Consider the following 18,647-nt stretch of genomic DNA (forward strand, 5'->3'; position numbering starts at 1 on the left):
GTGGATTTGCGCCCCCTAACCCGTGGATTTGCGCCCCCTAACCCATGGATTTGCACCCCCATAAGCCGTGGATTTGCACCCCCTAACCCTAACCCTCAGATGTTGCGCCCGGTGCGGCCGGCCCCCCCTGCACCCCCCACGCTACGCCACTGCAGTGGGTACATTTTATACTAAAAAACATACATTTAGTACAGAGATACAAAGTTACATTCAGGAAGGAGACAACATAAAACTAACATTAAAGAAATAACATTAGTACAGAGACGGTGAACACAATTGTAATATCTCACAGGGGCTGGAAAAGGAAGCAATACAGCCGACTCTACCGTGGTTTTGAGCATGACAGGGAACAATGAAGGGGGGCAGACAAGTGGGGAGACTTTATTGATAGCAAATATTTATTCCCTTACTGATACAGAGGAAAAGAAACCTTTATTCAACTCAAAATTCTTATAACACAATCAAAAAGCATTTCCTGCTCCTTGAGAAAACATTCAGGAACTGCAAAGCTCTGGAGACATATTAGTTTTAAAAAAATAAAATAAAGATCATGTGATCACTGAGTCATTTCCAGGAAGGGAAACTCCCAGTGGCTGAAAACTGAGAAAGTGAAACTTAACTCGGATCTTTGGTGCGAGGGAGCCATGGCTGCTGCAGGGGGTCACATCCAGCGTCTCCATGATGAAGCCACTTGCTCCATCTGCCTGGATTACTTCAAGGATCCAGTGACCATCCCAGAGTGTGGGCACAACTTCTGCCGCTCCTGCTTGATCCAGTGCTGGGGGGAATCGGAGGCAGAGGCTTCCTGCCCTCAGTGCAGAGAAAGAGTCCAGCGAAGGAGCCTCATCCCCAACCGGCAACTGGCTAATATGGTGGAAATAGCCAAGAATCTCAGCCTTCAAGAGGGAAAGGAGGAAGGAGGGAAAGGAGGAGTCTGTGAGAAGCACCAGGAGCCCCTGAAGCTCTTTTGCAAGGAGGATGAAGCCCCCATCTGTGTGGTTTGTGACAGATCCAAGGAGCACAAACACCACGAGGTGATTCCTCTGGAGGAGGCTTTGGAGGAATACAAGGTAGGAGATCCCTGGATCTTGAGGGGGAGAAATAGCTGTGGATTCTTCTTGGGAGGTTTTCTTTTTACTTCCCAGCTCCCAAGTAGGCATGGCATGAATTCATCCTTGTTTATTATGTAAAAAGCAGCCCAGGGGAAGCCTGGGGGCTCCTGGGATGACTCAGAAGAGGGAGTTGAAGTCTTTCTCTCTGCCAGGGGGACAAAGGGATCTCCCTTGATATCCCTGAGTAGCATCTGCAAAGACTAGATGGAAGTCTGTAAGGAAGGGGTGACCTAACTGGGTCCCAGAGCCCCACAGGGATGCCACACAAAAAAGGTAGCTGGACCCAAAAAGGTTGAAAACCTCTGGACTTTTATTTCCTCGAATAAATTACTGTGCTATTATAGCAAGACCACTGGGCGCAAGAAGCCAGCATATTATTCACCTCCTCTCTGTGTGTCTCAATCAAACCTGAGTTTCCCCTTTTCTCTTTAGGAAGAGATCTGTCATCGCCTGGAGATTCTGAGGAAGGAGAGAGAGGAAATTCTGGCCCATCAAGCAGCCCTGGACAAGGAAAGCAAAGATCTCCTTGTAAGTGCCACTCTTATTACTAGACAGGGAACAAGCACTTGAAGAATTGAGTCAGGACTGGGGAGGGATGGGGAAATCTGCCCATTTCAGCTTCTTCCTATTTCTCCTTTTCCATATCAGTTTGTTTATTCATTTATTATTCTGAAAATGAATTAGATATTAGGGTGGCTACCTCCTTGTATAAATATTTTGAAATCTACTTCACCCTCATAAATACATTTTTTGTGAACGTTACCTGGCTTGTTCAACCTTGAAAAATTCAGAGGTGTGAATTTCAAAAGACTGCTCTGTTTCAGTCTCCATATTTTTCCAGCAATTGCGAATTAGGTAAGTTCACGTTTGAATGCAGGTAAATTGAGTTTATTTCCCATTGTCATTTATTATGTAAAAAGCAGTTAAGGAGAAGCCTGAGGAATTGTGAGCTGAGAGGGTGGAAGCAGGTCAATTCAAATCCTGATTTACCATAAATGTTACTAAAGAATTGTCTTTCTAAATGTGTGCTCTCCTTCATCTTTAGGAAACTCAGGCCATTTTGAACCATTACAGAAAACAAGGGAGCTCTGGGGATGAACTCTGCACTTTGTCCTCCTTTGTCCTCCTCCTCCTCCTCCTCCTCCTCTGTTTCTCTTGCCTTTCTACACCTAAAAGGCACCAGCCTAAACTGAGGGGAGTTTTATGTCCCTGGATGTTCTCTGAACAACTTCGAACTCTGGTTATGCCATGCCCCAAAACAAGCAGGGAACATCCATGGCTAGAAAAAAGGATCCTTCCTTTAGGCTGTAGCCCTCTGCAAAATAGAAGTCAACAGAAACAGCAATGGAGAGGGTCTCCCTTCAAAATAAAGGTTTACTTCTTTAGCCACTGGAGGGTTCATGTCTCTGAAAAATCAGAAGTGTCGTCCCTGTGGAATTCTCACAATTCTCTTCCTGGTGTTTTGAGGGCTGAGCACCTTCCACACTCAGACCTCCTCTTTTCTTACAGAAATTAACAGAAACAGAGAGGCTGAAGACTGTGGAGAAGTTCAGGGAACTGCGCCAGTTCCTGGAAGAACAAGAAAAACGTTTGCTGAATGATGTGGAAGAGGTGGAGAAGGAGATTGCAGGGAGAAGGGATGAGCAGCTGGCCAGACTCTCCAGGAAACTCTCCTCTCTTGAGAGGATCATCCAGGAGATGGAGGAGAAGAGTCAGCAGCCAGCGAGTGAACTCCTGCAGGTAAGATGGTGGCAGGAACAGCCCAAGGCTCCAGGAGAAGGCTGCCCCTTTCATGTATGCAAGGAGTGCAGGGGCTGAGATGATGGAGCTTCTAGTCAGGTTTGTAATGGACAGGAACACCTGAGAGACCTGGGATGCTTAACTGACCTGAATGGAGACTAGAGATTCTTGATGAAACGAGAGCTGATCTTCTGCTCTTTGCTGATGCTTTGTCTCTGAATGCCCTTCAGCTGTGATGTGGAAATGTGAACAACCTGATACTGGAAAAATTCATAATTTCAGAATGGAAAAATAAAACTGTGAGAAACCAAAACCGGCTGATTCCGCCATCCCTACCCAAAACCTTGGCATGTGTCAGGCAGACTGACTTCCGAGGGGCAGGGTCTGAGGGGGTCTTCCTAGTGTGGCCTGTGGTGTGCAGTGAATTCCCTTCTCTTTTCCCCTCTAGGATGTGAGAAGGACCTTGCAGAGGTAAGTGGATCTGGCTCATTTCCATTCTTTGAAGCTGAGATGCCAGAACCTCAGACATGGCCCTCCAATGCCTGCAGGGGGGAGACTGTAGGACTCACTCCCTGCAGCACCTCACACTTTCTGTTCATTTACTTTTTGGTACCGCAATTTCAAACATCTAGAAGAGAAAGTCCCAAAGATGCTTGGGAAGAGCTTAGGATGTACCAACAGATTTCAATGTCCAACTAGAAGCCCCTCAACTCTGGTCACTCAGCTCCTTTGAGGCACTTAGGGAGGGAAGGTCTGTTGGTCTAGAATGGTTATTTTTCTTGGGAGCGTTTCCAGCATGAGAGGCTGAAGGTGGTCTGGAGTGGGGGGTGAAAGTCTAGTTGTTGGTGCCTCTGGAGGGAGAGTCCCATGGGGCATGGAGTTGAGCCCTTCCTGGGTGAGAGAGGGGATGGAGGGAGGGTGGAGGTTGTTCTCCTTGACCGCTGGGCAGCTTTGGACATCCCTCACATCCTCTGGAGAAGCTCAGGGAGGGAGGGATTCCAGACTGCAGGAATTCCACCTCAGGGGTTTGGTTCTTAAGTCCTGGCACCTTCCCAGAAAGTTGTTAGGGGGCAGCATCGTTGGAAGCCATGGGGGCCCTCCGGTGGTGTCGCTTGGGGTTACATCCTGTCCCTTGTTCTGTTGAGCATCCTTACGAAGCCACTGACAGCTGTCCTCAGGGGTTTTGGACTGAGGTCTCATCTGTGGTGGAAATAAACCTGGTGGGAAATAAACTTCCACGTTGTTCGTCTTATTGAGATCCCCTGCAAGAATTAGGGAGATGGGGCCACAATGGGGCCATTCACTGATTTTCTTTTGACCAGGTATGAGGAAAGAGAGAGTCCAGAGAAGCCACTGGCTTTCCCTCCAGAGCTGAGGAACAGGATCTGGGAATCCTGTGATCTAAAACACCTTGTGAAGAATACAATGAAACAATGGGAAGGTAATGAAAACTGGCTGCCAGGATTTCACACTGGGAATTCTGTTACTTCTTCAGAACTGAACTTGCCAGGCTCTTATTGCATGGAATTGAGTAACCCCAGGATCCCTTCCTTCTTCCTGCTCCAGCCTTCATTTCCTGTCCCCCAGAATGGCCCATGTATATTGTGAGGCTGGATCCTGTAAAGAAAGACTGAACCAGAGTGCAGAGGAAAGTCAGGATTTTTTCCTCCCAGTTATACAAAACCTTTTCCTTGTGGTTCCCTGTCTGCACAATCTGGGGTTGTCCTTTTGGAGGTTCTCCTGCTCTGAATGGAGTCAAAGGGCATTGAGAAGCCCCCAGTTCCCCCTCTGCCTCCTGCTCAGGCTTCTTTCTCAGCCGTGGAGCCAAGGCCTGAGCCGTCTCCTCCTCAGACGTCCCCCTGCAGCTGCCAGATCTAGGGCTTCAGCCTTCAAGATCTCCTGAGAGTTCCCCCATTGAGAGTGGAAGCAAGAGCACATGAGCCCCAAAGGGAACAATTATGCTTGTAAAGAACCTTAAAGATTTGTAGAAGGTTTGTGAGGAAGGACTTACTTTTGCCTGAGAGCTCTGCCAATCCTTCCTCATCAAACTTCGCTTCTCCTTATGTTTCACAATCTTGGCTTTAATGATTCCCCCCACCACTTTACTTGGGGAAGATGTTAAGGCTGCCTCCATCTCCCCTCTGCATCCTTTTATGGGATTCCTATTGCTCTGCCTCATCTCCAGTCCAAGAATGCAGAGCCCAATTTAGGGACAAAGTTCAGAGACCAGCAGGATTCATGCTGAATATTTTTATTCTCTTATTTGTAAGCTTGCTTTATGATTGCTGAGGGTTTTTTGTTTGTTTGTTTTCTTAAAAGATTTTTCTTAAAAGTTTCAACATAACAAATTATCAAAAACATATCATCCTCATTCCCCCCCCATTTCCCCCCTCCCTCCCACCCGGACTTCCCTCAGCCCCTCTCTCTGGTTTTCCAACACATATTATTCTCTGCATTTTATAAATTGGTAAAGATCCTTAAGCAATCTATCTATTATGTTAACAATAAAAAAAAATGTGTATGTTTATTCAAAACCTGCCAAGGAGTCCAGTTAATTTTGTTGTTTCTTTAAATACTTTGTAAAAGGTTCCCATTCTTCTTTAAAGTCAAGTTGTCCTTATCACACAGGTTGTATGTTAGTTTGCCAATTCCGCATATTCCATCGGTTTCCCTTGCCACTGTTCTTTTGTCAGGGTTTCCTCATTCTTCCATCCTTGTGCTATTAAGACTCTTGCCGCCACTCTCGCATACATAAGTATGTTATTCATTTTCCTTGGCAGGTCTCTACCTACAATCCCTTCTGGCTTCTGGCTTTTTTAAAAATGTTAATTTGTTGTTGTTTTTTAAATAAATATTTATTAAGATTTTTTTATACAAATGCACAAATAATAAACAACATTACTTATATCAAAACGTGGTTTCATCACTTCTTTGGACTCCCTCACGTCTCCCGCTCCCACTTACATCGTTAAAAAGTTTTCCAAGCAAATTATCAACTTGTTTACAATCTTATATCCACTCATTTAAATACAATCTAGCAATTCTCCAAAAGGTTTATGTTTTCTTTAATCTCACTTATCATCAAATTCAAATCTAATTTAGTGGTGGCCAATTATTTATAATCTAGCATCCTTCTTAACATTCAACCAAATTACAATGTTTTTGTAAATACGTCTTAAATTTCTTCCAGTCTTCCTCGATCCTCTCTTCTCCCAGGTCTCGGATTCTGCCAGTCATCTCGGCCAGTTGCATATAGTCCATCAGCTGCATCTGCCACTCTTTCGCCTTTTACAAATGTTAATTTGAACATTTTCTTTAACTAATTATATATCATTTCCCGATTTTTTAAAATTTCTCTACAATCCCACCACATGTGATAAAAAGTCCCTTCTTTTTCCTTGCATTTCTCGCATATATTTGACCCAGTTTTGTACATTTTTGCAATCTGTACTGGTGTAATGTACCATCTACACATCATTTTCATGTAGTTTTCTTTTAAAAGGGAACAACCTGTAAATTTTAAATCTGTTTTCCACAATCTTTCCCAATCTTCGTACTATGATTGCTGAGTTTTAAAGCTTTAGTTATTTTCATAGATGCTTCCTATGATTTTCATGTTTATAATTATTTATGTACAATTTAATTAATATTTAATAATTGTACTTGAATTTAAGGATGCCACGTTATGAAGTGTTACTTTTGTATGGAGATTTATTTCTGGTGGAAGAGTGTTGCCCTTACACTTTATATCTTTTTGCTTCCTCAGATGCTCTGTTATACAAAAAACTGATTCAGAAAGGTAAATTTCCAGGGGAGGAACAATTTCACAGGAGGGATAGGGACTGATATTTCATGGGTGTTGAACCATCTGTTCTGCAGACTTTGGGACCCCCATCAATGATGTCACTCTGGGAAATGATCCTCTAGTGGTGTTTGGGTTATTTCTATGTCCCATGAATGAACTGGGAGGGAGGTTGAAGGCTTGGACTGGGGGCAGAGCTTGGCCCTGAGAAGAACCTGCACACCAGTCGTGAGGTCATTTCCTGCCTATAGACTATTATCCTGCTTTCTCCCTTAATTTTATTGATTTTGCTTTCTTTCATGAAATTTATATACTGCTTGATTGTGGGGGAAAGCCTCAGAGCCTTACAATATGTTACAAAAGCCCTTAAGGAGAATCCTGCAGGGTCAGTCCAATGTCCATCTTGTCGAGTTCTCATGTATAAGGAATAAGTGTGTTAAAAGGGGCACCTACAAGCACCCAGTCCCTCCTCCACCTCCTGCCAGGCTGGTCTCCCAGTAGCAGAGCCAAGGCCTGAGCTGCCCTTTCCTCAGTTTCAACCTCACCAGCCATTTCTCGTGCTTCAGCCATCCCCATCTCCTCAGAGTTCCCACACTTCTTAAGAGATCAGCCCTATTCCATGTGGGAGAACTTCCCATTGCACGAGACTCTTTGAATTACAGGGTAAAGCTCTGCCGATTTTTCCTCTGCAATTTGGTTTGTCAGCATGCTTGGAAATTCCAGTTTCAACAGCTTTGCCCCACCAGTTTACTTGGGGCAGATGTTAAACCTTTCTTCATCCATCCAGTTCAGATCCCCATTTCATTTGTGGATTCTGAATGATTATATTCCTCCATTTTCTAGTATGGTTTACCATTTCTGATTTTTCCATATAATCATGGAGTAGCGAAGTTTGAAAGGATCCCAAGGATCATCTAGTCCAACCCCCTGCAATGCAGGAATTACAGCTAAACACGTTACTGTATTTTTCGCTCTATTGGATGCACCCAACCATAGGATGCACCTTGTTGGTTTTTTTTTAAATAATAGTTTTTTATTAAGTTTTCCATTTTAACAATCCAATCAAATCACATTAAATATTCCAAATTGTACAAATACATATCATAAAGTCCAAATATTTTGCCAAATTATAATTTTTTTGTTGGGGGTTCCCATGCTTCAAGTTCAGTGGGGTCCAATCATCTTATGTTTCTACTGTCTTAAGTTTCCAATAGTCCCTTCTTTAAATCTTCCTGTTGTTATCCTTCTTTCTTTCATAGCCTCTGAGTCGTGCAATAATATGCTTCTGTGTGAACTTTGTGTGACTCTCCTTTTTTTTTTTTTGCAGCTGGTAAGTCTTTTACTTGCAGTATGTCCTCACACGCTGGTGTTTATGCCGAATCCATCCAAAAGTCGTTCTCTGGTGGCAGACACCATCTTTTCCCAGTTCCGATGAAATAAAATCTAGGCATTTGCTCATTAATTTTCTCAGACAGGTTGCACCAAACATTAGTCTTTCCAGAGGAGGTTTGCCAAGTCAGACTTGAAGTACAGATATGATAACAAAGTAAGAGCTCGCCTCCCCCTATGACTATTAATCTGCAACTCAGTCTGTCTCATAATGGCAGATCCCGATTAAATAGTGCATCACAGGAGAGTCATTTATCTTCTTCCAAGTATTTAAAATAACAAAGGCTTCAGTTAGTATTATTATTTCCACACAGTTTATATTTTCCGATCTCTCTTGCTATAGGTAGTGTAGACGATTCTTCGGGGGGGGGGTGTTGTTAGGTATTATTGTAGTAGAAAAAGTTTTATCCCCTCCTTTCCGTTCTGTTCCAACATACTGGCTTAGATGTTATTCTTTGATGTTATCTTCTTCCTTCCGTCACTCTTAGCACCTCAGTGGCTGTAGTTGGCAGATTAAATACCCTTTCTTCGCCCAAAGCATGTACAATCTTAAATCCAATTTTTAACCTTAAGAAATGGAACTGGGAGCGCTCATGAAGACAGTGTCCAGGAGATACGAGCTCTCTTGAGGGCTTTCCATCCAGTGCCCCCACCCCCTCCTCCTTTACGAACTCGGGGGTGTTTTGTGGGGAGGCGGATGAGACTGCATCTTCCCTTCCACCGGGAAGAATTTGGGAGGCTGATTACTCCCATCTCAGCCTCTAAATTACCTCGTGTGAGCTGGAGAGATGGTACTGTCGGCCATCTTCCATGGTGTCCCTAGCGGAGCACTTTGATTTAGAAGGGGAGAACAAGAAAAAAATTATCCCCCTCTCTGCTCAGCGCCCCTCAGCGAAGACGCAGGAGAAACAGAGCCCCTTCCATTTCTCCTCCCACTTGGCTGAAGGGGCACTGCACAGCTCTCCCTCTCTGCTGAAGCCAGGAGAGTCTTGCTCTGCAGGCTTCGAAAGCAATGTGAAGCCTCTGGAGCGTGGAGGGAGTGCTCCCTCTGCGCTTTGGAGGCTTCGCTTCGCGTTGTTATCTCTGAAGCCAAGGAGCCTGCATTCCCTCCATAGGACGCACACACATTTCCCCTTAATTTTTGGAGGGGAAAAAGTGTGTCCTATAGAGTGAAAAATACGGTAGTTGTTTTAATTCCTTAGGCCTAGTGATATTACATTCTCAAGAATAATCTTTTGGACAATAGTTAACATCACTACTTAGGCCTACAGCTGTCATCTTTGCAATTATGTGTTCTATGATTTAATCTTTTGCTTGAAATAAGGAAACAACAGATGCTATGTTATGTTGATGTTTTGTAAAATAAGATTTATTTTTAAGCTACTGCATTGTAGCCTGTTAAGCCTGTCTTTTTGCTTCCTCAGATGTTCAGTCATCCAGAAATCTTCAGAAAGGTAAATTTCACATGAAGACCTCAATTCACAGGAGGGGGGACTAGTGTTTCATGGGGGTCAAGAGTCTCTTCTGTACAGCTTGATTCTAGCCCTGCTGTTTGTACCACAAAGGCAGAGAGGGTGGTCTTGAAGGTGCAGAAGGAGGAGGGGAGAGAAATTGCCCAGAAGGATCAGATAAAAGAGGGAAGAGTTTAATTCCTGCCTAGAGAGAGTTGGGTTGCTTTTCCATGTGACCTTTTTCAGGACTGATTGCCACATGTCCTCTTTTTCTCAGACAGGCCTTCTATTTTCATGATTAAAATTTCTCCCCTGGGCAGATTTTTAAAATTTGGCAAAATGTCTCAAGTTGTTTGGTTTGGTTTACAGTAACCCATGAAAAAATTTATAGTGCATTGACTCAGATCTAAGGCACCCATCTAAGCTAGCCTTGAGCAAAGAATCACAACAGAGCAGCATCTTAAGCTGGCCACATCCTGTATAAAACCCCTCTCTTGTGGCTGAACTAAAAGGACGCTGGCTCAGCTACAAGATCTTGAGGAAGAAGTCTGGGAGGGCAAGAGTTAACACCCCCCTGCCCTTAAGGAGAGTCCATATGTACATGTTTAACAGTTTAATAAATTGTTCTGTGCACACTTGTGTTCACAAAGATGTGAACATGAGCCCAAATACTTTCATGTGGCAAGCAAGGGAGCAATATGTATTGTTGTTGTTGTTGTTGTTGTTGTTGTTGAAAGTTAAGAACATTGCTACTAGCAGTATATCACAGCTTTGAAAGCCTACATAGAGTAGGGGTATTTAAAATGAGTGTCGTCATAGCGATCCATGGTTAAGGGTAGAAGTTGGCAAATGTGTCCTCTTTTTTGCTCTTCAAAATACGGCAACCCTACACTTGCCTATCATGACTGTCTTAGCCCCTGACTGGTAACTTTTTGAGTTATTCCCCCTTTCCCCAGGGAACTAGTTTTATGGTATATATTACATCCAAAACAGAAGCATGGAATAAGCAGTCCTTTGTAAAATTGCCCTTCCATCTGCCTCCTCTTCCCTGGCGGCAAGGCCTAAACCTCCAAGATGGTAGGGAGGAAGGGAAGGAGAGACCAAGTGGGTGAGAGAGATGGGGAGCAGGAATAAACAGGCTCCCCACTTAAGATGATTTTCACTTGTGGGCACAAGGGCCCAGAAGGTGACTCCCGTGAAAGTGAGGGGAGGCCTATATGTGGTTTAATGTTGTATTTTTATGCTGTGAACCACCCTGAGACCAATGGATGAAGGGCAGTATGCAGTTATTATTATTATTATTATTATTATTATTATTATTATTATTATTATTACGGGGGGTCCTCATCCCCCAGCCCAACCCAGAGGTCCCCAAAGGCCAATTCCCACAGAGATTATCAGAGGAAAGCAGCTTATCTCCTCTCCTGCCTCTTCCAATTCTCCTCTTTCCCCTTAGATAACACAGAAGAGATGAGTAAAAGGTTTACTGGGTGGTTTTTTCCTCTTAGAAAATGCCTGGGTTGAGAGGAGGGCAGGAATAATGCACATCGGATATAAGAAAGTGAAGGGAACTGATTTAAAAACCATCAAGGAAGATATTTATTCTGATGAGAGTCTGCAAGGAGGAGTCTCAGTCTAGCATGTGATGCAAAGAAATACCCTTGATATGAGAGAGAATCTGGGTTTTTGGGGTGTTTTATATTTATTTATGAAGGTGTCCATTTCTGTCTCTCAGCTGACTGTGCCTATTCTTCTCTTTCCCTCATCTTCTCCCCAACAGCAAATGTCACTCTGGATCCAGACACAGCCCATCCCAGGCTCATCCTGTCGGAGGATCGGAAAAGCGTGAGATTGGGAGACAAATGTCAAGCCCTGCCTGATAATCCCGAGAGATTCAGTGACTGGCGTTGTGTGTTGGGACGTGAGGGATTCACAGCAGGCAGCCATTTCTGGGAAGTCACTGTGGGAAGTGGGGATTTGTGGGGTTTGGGGGTCGCCAGGAAGTCTGTGGAGAGAAAGGGCTATTTCGATTTCAGTCCTGAGGGAGGAATCTGGGCTGTGGGGAAGAGGAGAGGGGAGTACTGGGCCTGCACCTCCCCTGATCTCTCTCTTCTGTCCCTGAGGGAGGAGCCCAGGAGGATCCGGGTGACTCTGGACTATGAAGGGGGACGTGTGTCTTTTTCTGACGCTGACTCAGGAGCCGAACTCTACACCTTCTCAGGAGCCTCGTTCTCTGGAGAAACCCTCCTCCCTTTCTTTGGTCTGTGGGGAAATTATAAAACCCAGCTCAGTATCTCCTGAGGAGACTAAATCTGCCTCTCAGGCCCAGCAGGAGTTTCTCTCCAGACCAGAGTGACTGACATAAAAACCATTAACCGCCAAGAGCAGGTTGGGCAGTTTTCCAAGGGCCCTTTGAGAGGATTCATTCCAGTCAAAATCAGCAGAAATAACCAAACAAAAATGGGTTGCTCTTGCTTTGCGTTTTCCTTCCTTTTCCCAGAATTCCCTCTGCAGCTCACTTCTTAAAGAGACAATCACACTTTTTGGAGTCCTAATAAATTGTTTTCGTTTTGAGATGTCTGATTTGGCAGAGTATGAGACTCTTAATCCCAGGGTTGTGGGTCTGAGCCCCACGTTGGGCAAAAGTTTCCTGCACTGCAGGGGGTGGGACTAGATGACCCTCAGGACCCCTCGCAACTCCGCAATTCTAGGAAACCTTCCTCTCCCCACAAGACCTCATGCAGCTGTGAAAATGCATGCATCATTGGATTAATAGAGGACTGAAAAATGAACCCCTTCACCCACGTCAGGCAGGATAGCTCCTTGCTCTGGAGACCTTAGACGGGAAGAAAAAGAAAAAGAAATTGAACAGGGTGTCAGCTTCAAATGCCCTCTGTAGAAACAGCCTCGCCATCTCCACACGTTGTCAGAAGTAAACCTTATTGCATTGAATGGGGCTTCTGCTCAGTTAAATGTGTTTTGAGTGGATGCATTAATGTTACTTATTTGCAGGCTGGATTCTGTCTATTGGGGGCATCAAATGGGGTGTCCTCTGGATAATGCTGGACTCCAACTCCCCTCCGACTCATCCAGCATGGCCAGGGGACAGAGAGGATGGGAGTCGCAGTCCGGCAGCTTCCAGAAGGGGCTCCATGGCCTGTGCTGCCCCATACATTACGCAGGGCACCTTCCTTGTATTCCTCAGCCCCACCCCAAATACACAGTGCTCCCCCAAGGAGCGTCATTTCGCCACCAGGGGCATCTGATTTCTCTCCTGGGATACTAACAGCTGGAACAAAACATGCCTGTGGAACTGACCCCTCTCAAAGACCAGGCAGGACTCACTCTGGCTCCACTATCAGGGCCACTGACTACTGACCGGTGCAGCCTGCTCTCCTTTCCCTGCGTTTCCCACAGGGTGGTGGCACATAATGGAATAAAGACACCTCCCCCCCCCCCACCATTGACATTTGTTGCAGCAGATGCACAGGTTTCTGTTTCTGTTTTAAAATAAATTAACTGTAATGTATACTCTGAAGACATTAATGTTCATTGTGAGTGGCTGTGGGGCAAAGCTTCCTGGGACAGCGACATCTGAAGAAGAAACTAAACTGAGCTGTGCAAAACTTGATGTTGGACTAAACAGACCTTTGGCTTTCCTGATAAAGTCGTACCTTGGTTCTGGAACAGAATACGTTCCGGGAGTCCATTCGACTCCTCAGAACTGTTCAAAAACCAAGGTGCGGCTTCCGATTGGCCGCAGGACCGTCCTGCAGCCAATCGGAAGCTGTGGAAGCCATGCCAGACATTCGGCTTCCAAAAATCGCTTGAAAGCCGAAACGCTCACTTCTAGGTTTTGGTAGTTTGGGAGCCAAGGTGTTTGAGATCCAAGGTACGACTGTACAGTGGTACCTCTGGTTGCGAACAGGATCCGTTCCGGAGGCCCATTCGCAACATGAAAAGAGAGCAACCTGCAATGGCATGTCTGGGCACGCACGGGTTGTGATTCGTTGCTTCTGCGCATGACATCATTTTGTGCATCTGCACATGTGCGAGCGACGAAACCCAGAAGTAACCCTTTCCGGTACTTCCGGGTCACCACGGGACGTATCCTGAAAGAATGTAACATGAAGGGAATGTAACATGAGGTATGACTGTATTCTTAATTTAATTTAATTACTGAATGATGTGGAAAGGACCTTTTCAAGGTGGTCTCTCCATCTGCTATGAGATTTGACCGCAGCCTGACACCTTCTCCTTCCTTTTATGCCACAGATAAAAAGCACATACTTCTCCTGACCTTCCTCTTTGCCACTCAATAACAGTGGCAAATGGCAACAAAATAGAGATCTCTAAAACTCAGGACCTTATTTTATTTTCCAACCGGGGATGCCCATTGAGGTAGTTCTCCCCACCCTCTTAGCCAATCTCCCCTTCCTGTTTCAAATGGCTTCTCGCGTGTACGAGGAGATTTGGCCTCTGAGTGAAGCCCTTTCCGCACTCCAGGCACTTGTATGGCTTCACCCCAGTGTGGGTTCTCTCGTGTTTGAGAAGGTTGGAGCGATGGCTGAAGTTCTTCTCGCAGATCGAGCACTGAAACGGTTTCTCCCTTGTGTGCGTCCTGTGGTGAACGACAAAGGCCGACTTGTCCCGGAAGCTTTTGGGACAGTCCGGGCACTGGAAGGGTTTTTCTCCCGTGTGGATCTTCTCATGCTGAACCAGGCCGGCGTTCTGAGAGAAGCATTTCCCACACTCGGCACACTTGTACGGCTTCTCGCCCGTGTGAGCTCGCTTGTGTTTCATGAGGGACGACCCGTCACCAAAACTCTTCCCACACACTCCGCACTTGTAGGGCTTCTCTCCCGTGTGGATCCTTTCGTGCGCGAGGAGGTTGGTGCGATGACGGAAGTTCTTCCTGCACCCAGAGCACGGGTACGGTTTCTCCTCGGTGTGGATCCGTCTGTGCACGAGGAAAGCGGATTTGTTCCTGAAGCTTTTGGCGCAGTCGGGGCACTGGTGTGGCTTCTCGCCCGTGTGGATTCTCTGATGTCGAATAAGATCGAATCTCTGCCTGAAACTTTTCCCGCAGTCTTGGCAGCGATAGGGCTTCTCTCCCGTGTGGATCCTCTGGTGAGACACAAGCCCAGTGCGCCTACTAAAGCTCTGTCCGCAGTCCAGGCAAGCAAAGGGCTTCTCTTGCGTGTGGGTTCTCTCATGTGCTGTAAGATGCGATCGCTGGTTGAAGTTTTTCCCGCAGTCCAGGCAGTTGAAGGGCTTCTCCCCAGTGTGGATTCTCTGATGTGCAACTAGGACATTCCTCCTGCGGAAGCTCTTCCCACAGTCGGAGCAGATGTAGGGTTTCTCTCCGGAGTGCATTCTCTGGTGTTCGGTGAGCTCCGCCTTGCAGCGAAAGGACTTTCCGCACTCAGCGCATGTCTCACCCTTGAGGAACCTTTGCTGGACTGGCATGGCAGGGAGGTGGAAAGGAACGGATTTGCCTTCTTCATTATGGGGGTGAGTTTCCTGCTGGTTTTCGGATGCTGGTACTCCGTCGGCATATCGTGATACAGTCCGTTCTGCTCTCCCTGGCAGCATCCAATGTGGTTCAGCTTCTTCAGAATTGACTGGCACAATCTTCTTCTCCTCACCATCTGTTGGGGGGGGGGAGGGATCCTTAGAAAGAGAGATTTTCCTTCCCCAAGGAAAAAGGAGGGCCTGGATAACAATCAAATACAGTGGTGCCTCGCAAGACGAAATTAATTCGTTCTGCGAGTTTTTTCGTCTTGCAAATTTTTCGTCTTGCGAAGCACGGATTCCCATAGGAATGCATTGAAAATCAATTAATGCGTTCCTACGGTCAAAAAAAAGTCCAAACAAAGCCAAAGTTGGTACAAAAAGAGTTTATTAAGTGCTCTTTAAAGTCACACATACTGTAAAGAGCATTTCAAAAATTGAAGGAACAATAAAGTAAGTTTCTAAACATGACAGAAAAACATTTAAAAATCAACAAAGTGTATAGTACTGTACATACATTTTCTAAGACTCTGGGGGACAACTCGAAGAAGGTTCCTCTTCCACCCTTTGCTTCTTGCTGAAGCACCTGTCCATGGTCTGCTGCTGCTTCCGCCTTTTCAGCACCTCCCTGAAAGACGACATGACCCTCGTATCAAAAATTTTTGCAAGGTCATGTGTCAGGTCCTTGTCAGGGTGGTGCCGCTCTGCAAAAGCCTGCACATCTTTCCACTTCTGGCAAATGTCCCTCAGTTCTTTGAAGGACAGCCGTTCCTCAGTTGCTTCCTCCTCTTCCAGCAAGGCCTGTTCCTGCGCAGCCTCTGCCTGCAGTTCGACCAGCTCCTGGGTGGTCAGCTCGTGGTCGTGCTCCTTCACCAGCTCGCTGACGTCCTCCTCTGTGACCTCCAGGCCCATGGCCCTCCCCAAGGAAACAATGTCCTGCACCACTGTTGACTCGGGTGCATCAGAGTCACTTGGTGCCACACAGTCCGGCCACAGGCTGCGCCAAGCGCAATTCAAATTTCTCTGGCTGATCCCGTTCCAGGCCGTGGTGATCATCTTCAAGCAGGTGACGATGTCGAAGTGGTCCTTCCAGAATCCCCACAGGGTGATGGTGGTGCAATCAGTCACCTCGAAGCATCGCCTGAAAAGCTCCTTGGTGTAGAGTTTTTTGAAATTGCCGATGACCTGCTGATCCATCGGCTGGAGCAGTGGCGTGGTGTTAGGCGGCAGGAACATGATGTTAATGAAGCCGAACTCCTCCAACAAGTCCTCCTCAAGGTCTTTAGGATGAGCAGGAGCATTGTCCATCAGAAGCAAAGCCTTCAGCGGCAGGTCGTTGTCCAGCAGGTACTGTTTGACAGCAGGGCCAAAAGCAAGATTGACCCAGTCCACAAACAGCACACGTGTGACCCAAGCCTTACTGTTGGATCGCCACATGACACTCAGCTGCTCCTTGTCGACGTTGTGTTTCTTGAAGGCCCGTGGGTTCTCCGTGTGGTACACCAGCAGGGGCTTGATCTTCAGGTCGCCGCTTGCGTTGGCACAGAAGAGCAGGGTCAGACGGTCCTTCATGGGCTTGTGGTCAGGCAACTTGGCCTCCTCCTGAGTGATGAAAGTCCTTTTGGGCATCCTCTTCCAAAACAGCCCAGTCTCGTCGCAGTTGAAGACCTGCTGTGGAACGTAGCCCTCCGTCGTCACAACCTCCAGGAACTCCGCTGCAAAGTCTTCAGCCGCAGAAACATCAGAACTGGCAGCCTCTCCATACCTGACCACGCTGTGGATTCCAGATCTCATCTTGAACCGGTCAAACCAGCCTCTGCTTGCCTTGAAGACTTCTGGCTCGCCTGAGGTTCCTGGCTGTTGCCGGACGAGGTCTGCGTGCAAGGCCTTGGCCTTCTTACAAATGACGGCCTCAGTCACTGTGTCCCCTGCACGCTGCTTCTCTTCTAACCAGATGAGCAGCAACTTCTCCACCTCCTCCAGAACAGCTGGGCGGTTCTTCACGATCCTGGTAACTCCCTTGGCTACATCAGTCGCAAGGATCTTCTCCCTCATCTTCAGGATGGTCGCGATGGTCGATGGATTCCTCCCGTACACCCTGGAGAGGTCTGTCACACGCATTCCACCGTCGTGCTTCCGGATGATCTCCTTCTTCATTTCCAGCGTCATCTTCTCCTTCTTCCTCTCGCCGGCCTCTGCAGCAGCAGTCTTCTTGGGCCCCATGGCAGCACAGCTCCTACCTTCGCAACCCCCCCCCCCAAAAATAATAATCAGTGCTTCATATCAAAAAAAATCAAAAGCACCAAACCTCCTAGAAAACACACAAGCTTCCAGATTCTTGCAAACCCCTTCTCAACTACAGTGGTGCCCTGCAAGACGAATGCCTCGTAAGACAAAAAGCTCACTAGACAAAAGAGTTTTTCGTTTTTTGAAGTGCTTCGCAAGACGAATTTCCCTATGGGCTTGCCTCCTTTTTCGTAAAACCGTTAATACCCAGGGTGCATTGCTTGAAGAGGTGCAGTTGCGACTTGACTTCGAGGAGCAACTCATAGCACGCGGTGTGGTAGCCTTTTTTGAGGTTTTTGAAGACTTTGGTGATTTTTGAAGCTTTTCCAAAACTTCTTTTGCAGCCATTTGGTAAGTTAAACTTTTAAAACTTTTTTGGGGGGTTTTGGATTTTTGGTTGGGGTGCTTGGAATTCAAGGATTTGGTGTTGGGGAGGGGTTTGCAAGAATCTGGAAGCTTGTGTGTGTTTTTCCTGCATTTTTATGATTTTTTGTAACCATTGGGCCATGTTGTTGTTGTTTTTTAAAAAAAATCTGGGTTTGAATTTCTGTGCGGTGGGTGGCTGGGGGAACAGTTGGGGAGGGGTTTGGAAGAATCTGGGAGCTTGTGTGGTTTTTTTTGCATTTTTATGATTTTCTGTGACCATTGGGCCATGTTGTTGTTTTTTTAAAAAAAATTCTGGGTTTGAATTTCTGTGTGGTGGGTGTCTGGGGGAACAGTTGAGGTTTTTGAAGACTTTGGTGATTTTTGGAGCTTTTCCAAAACTTCTTTTGCAGCCATTTGGTAAGTTAAACTTTAAAAACTTTTTTGGGGGGTGTTGGATTTTGGGTTTGAATTTCTGTGTGGTGGGTGGCTGGGTGCTTTTGAATTTTTTGGATGTCAAGCACTGATTTTGGGGGGGGGTTTGCGAAGGTAGGAGCTGTGCTGCCATGGGGCCCAAGAAGGCTGCTGCTGCAGAGGCCGGCGAGAGGAAGAAGCAGAAGGTTACGCTGGAAATGAAGAAGAAGATCATCCGGAAGCACGACGGTGGAATGCGTGCAACAGGCCTCGCTGGAAGAGGAGGAAGCAACTGAGGAACGGCTGTCCTTCAAAGAACTGAGGGACATTTGCCAGAAGTGGAAAGATGTGCAGGCTTTTGCATAGCGGCACCACCCTGACAAGGACCTGACACGTGACCTTGCGAACATTTTTGATTCGAGGGTCATGTCGTCTTTCAGGGAGGTGCTGAAAAGGCGGAAGAAGAAGCAGACCATGGACAGGTTCTTTAGCAAGAAGCAAAGAGTGGAAGAGGAACCTTCTTTGAGTTGTCCCCCAGAGTCTTAGAAAATGTACTGTACACTTTGTTGATTTTTA

At 46.3% G+C, this 18,647-nt stretch overlaps 3 protein-coding genes and 1 long non-coding RNA gene across 6 annotated transcripts in view; 3 read left to right on the forward strand and 1 right to left on the reverse strand.

The window, feature by feature from the left end:
- The window catches only part of LOC310838313, a 437,762-nt gene extending 422,443 nt beyond the window's left edge, over positions 1-15,319 (forward strand). The window contains exon 3 of the long non-coding RNA XR_014560918.1: positions 15,231-15,319. This is a non-coding gene — a long non-coding RNA (uncharacterized lncRNA). The remainder of the gene's footprint in view (positions 1-15,230) is intronic.
- Positions 1-18,647, forward strand: part of LOC310837528 (uncharacterized protein) — a 331,410-nt gene that overhangs the window by 137,639 nt on the left and 175,124 nt on the right. The window lies entirely within an intron of this gene.
- On the forward strand, positions 210-13,023 carry LOC310837664 (zinc finger protein RFP-like). Of its 3 annotated transcripts, XM_083724616.1 has the most exons (8): positions 210-1,070; positions 1,545-1,640; positions 2,622-2,852; positions 3,301-3,323; positions 4,175-4,293; positions 6,619-6,651; positions 9,468-9,497; positions 11,275-13,023. In XM_083724616.1, exons 1-8 carry the CDS (start codon positions 645-647, stop codon positions 11,793-11,795), a joined length of 1,479 nt encoding a protein of 492 aa, XP_083580742.1. In that variant the 5' UTR covers positions 210-644; the 3' UTR covers positions 11,796-13,023. The 3 variants fall into 3 exon arrangements, with proteins under 3 accessions (XP_083580742.1, XP_083580743.1, XP_083580744.1); XM_083724617.1 differs by lacking the exon at positions 9,468-9,497; XM_083724618.1 differs by lacking the exons at positions 6,619-6,651; positions 9,468-9,497 and having other exon boundaries at positions 11,275-12,049.
- Positions 15,380-18,647, reverse strand: part of LOC310837236 (uncharacterized protein) — a 501,393-nt gene continuing 498,125 nt past the window's right edge. The window contains exon 6 of the mRNA XM_083723433.1: positions 15,380-15,740. Coding sequence (XP_083579559.1) covers positions 15,686-15,740 — 55 coding nt within the window. The 3' untranslated portion in view covers positions 15,380-15,685. The remainder of the gene's footprint in view (positions 15,741-18,647) is intronic.

The sequence above is a fragment of the Podarcis gaigeae genome (assembly GCF_964106915.1).
Source record: "Podarcis gaigeae genome assembly, chromosome: 2".
Taxonomy (NCBI): Eukaryota; Metazoa; Chordata; class Lepidosauria; order Squamata; family Lacertidae; genus Podarcis; species Podarcis gaigeae.

What these genes read in the sequence shown, in the direction of transcription:
- LOC310837664 (XM_083724616.1), top strand. Translation starts at nt 645, where the DNA reads ATGGCTGCTGCAGGGGGTCACATCCAGCGTCTCCATGATGAAGCCACT. An exon ending in GTGAGAAGGACCTTGCAGAG is followed by an intron (nt 3,324 to 4,174) that starts GTAAGTGGATCT and finishes TCTTTTGACCAG; the next exon opens with GTATGAGGAAAGAGAGAGTC. An exon ending in TACAATGAAACAATGGGAAG is followed by an intron (nt 4,294 to 6,618) that starts GTAATGAAAACT and finishes TTGCTTCCTCAG; the next exon opens with ATGCTCTGTTATACAAAAAA.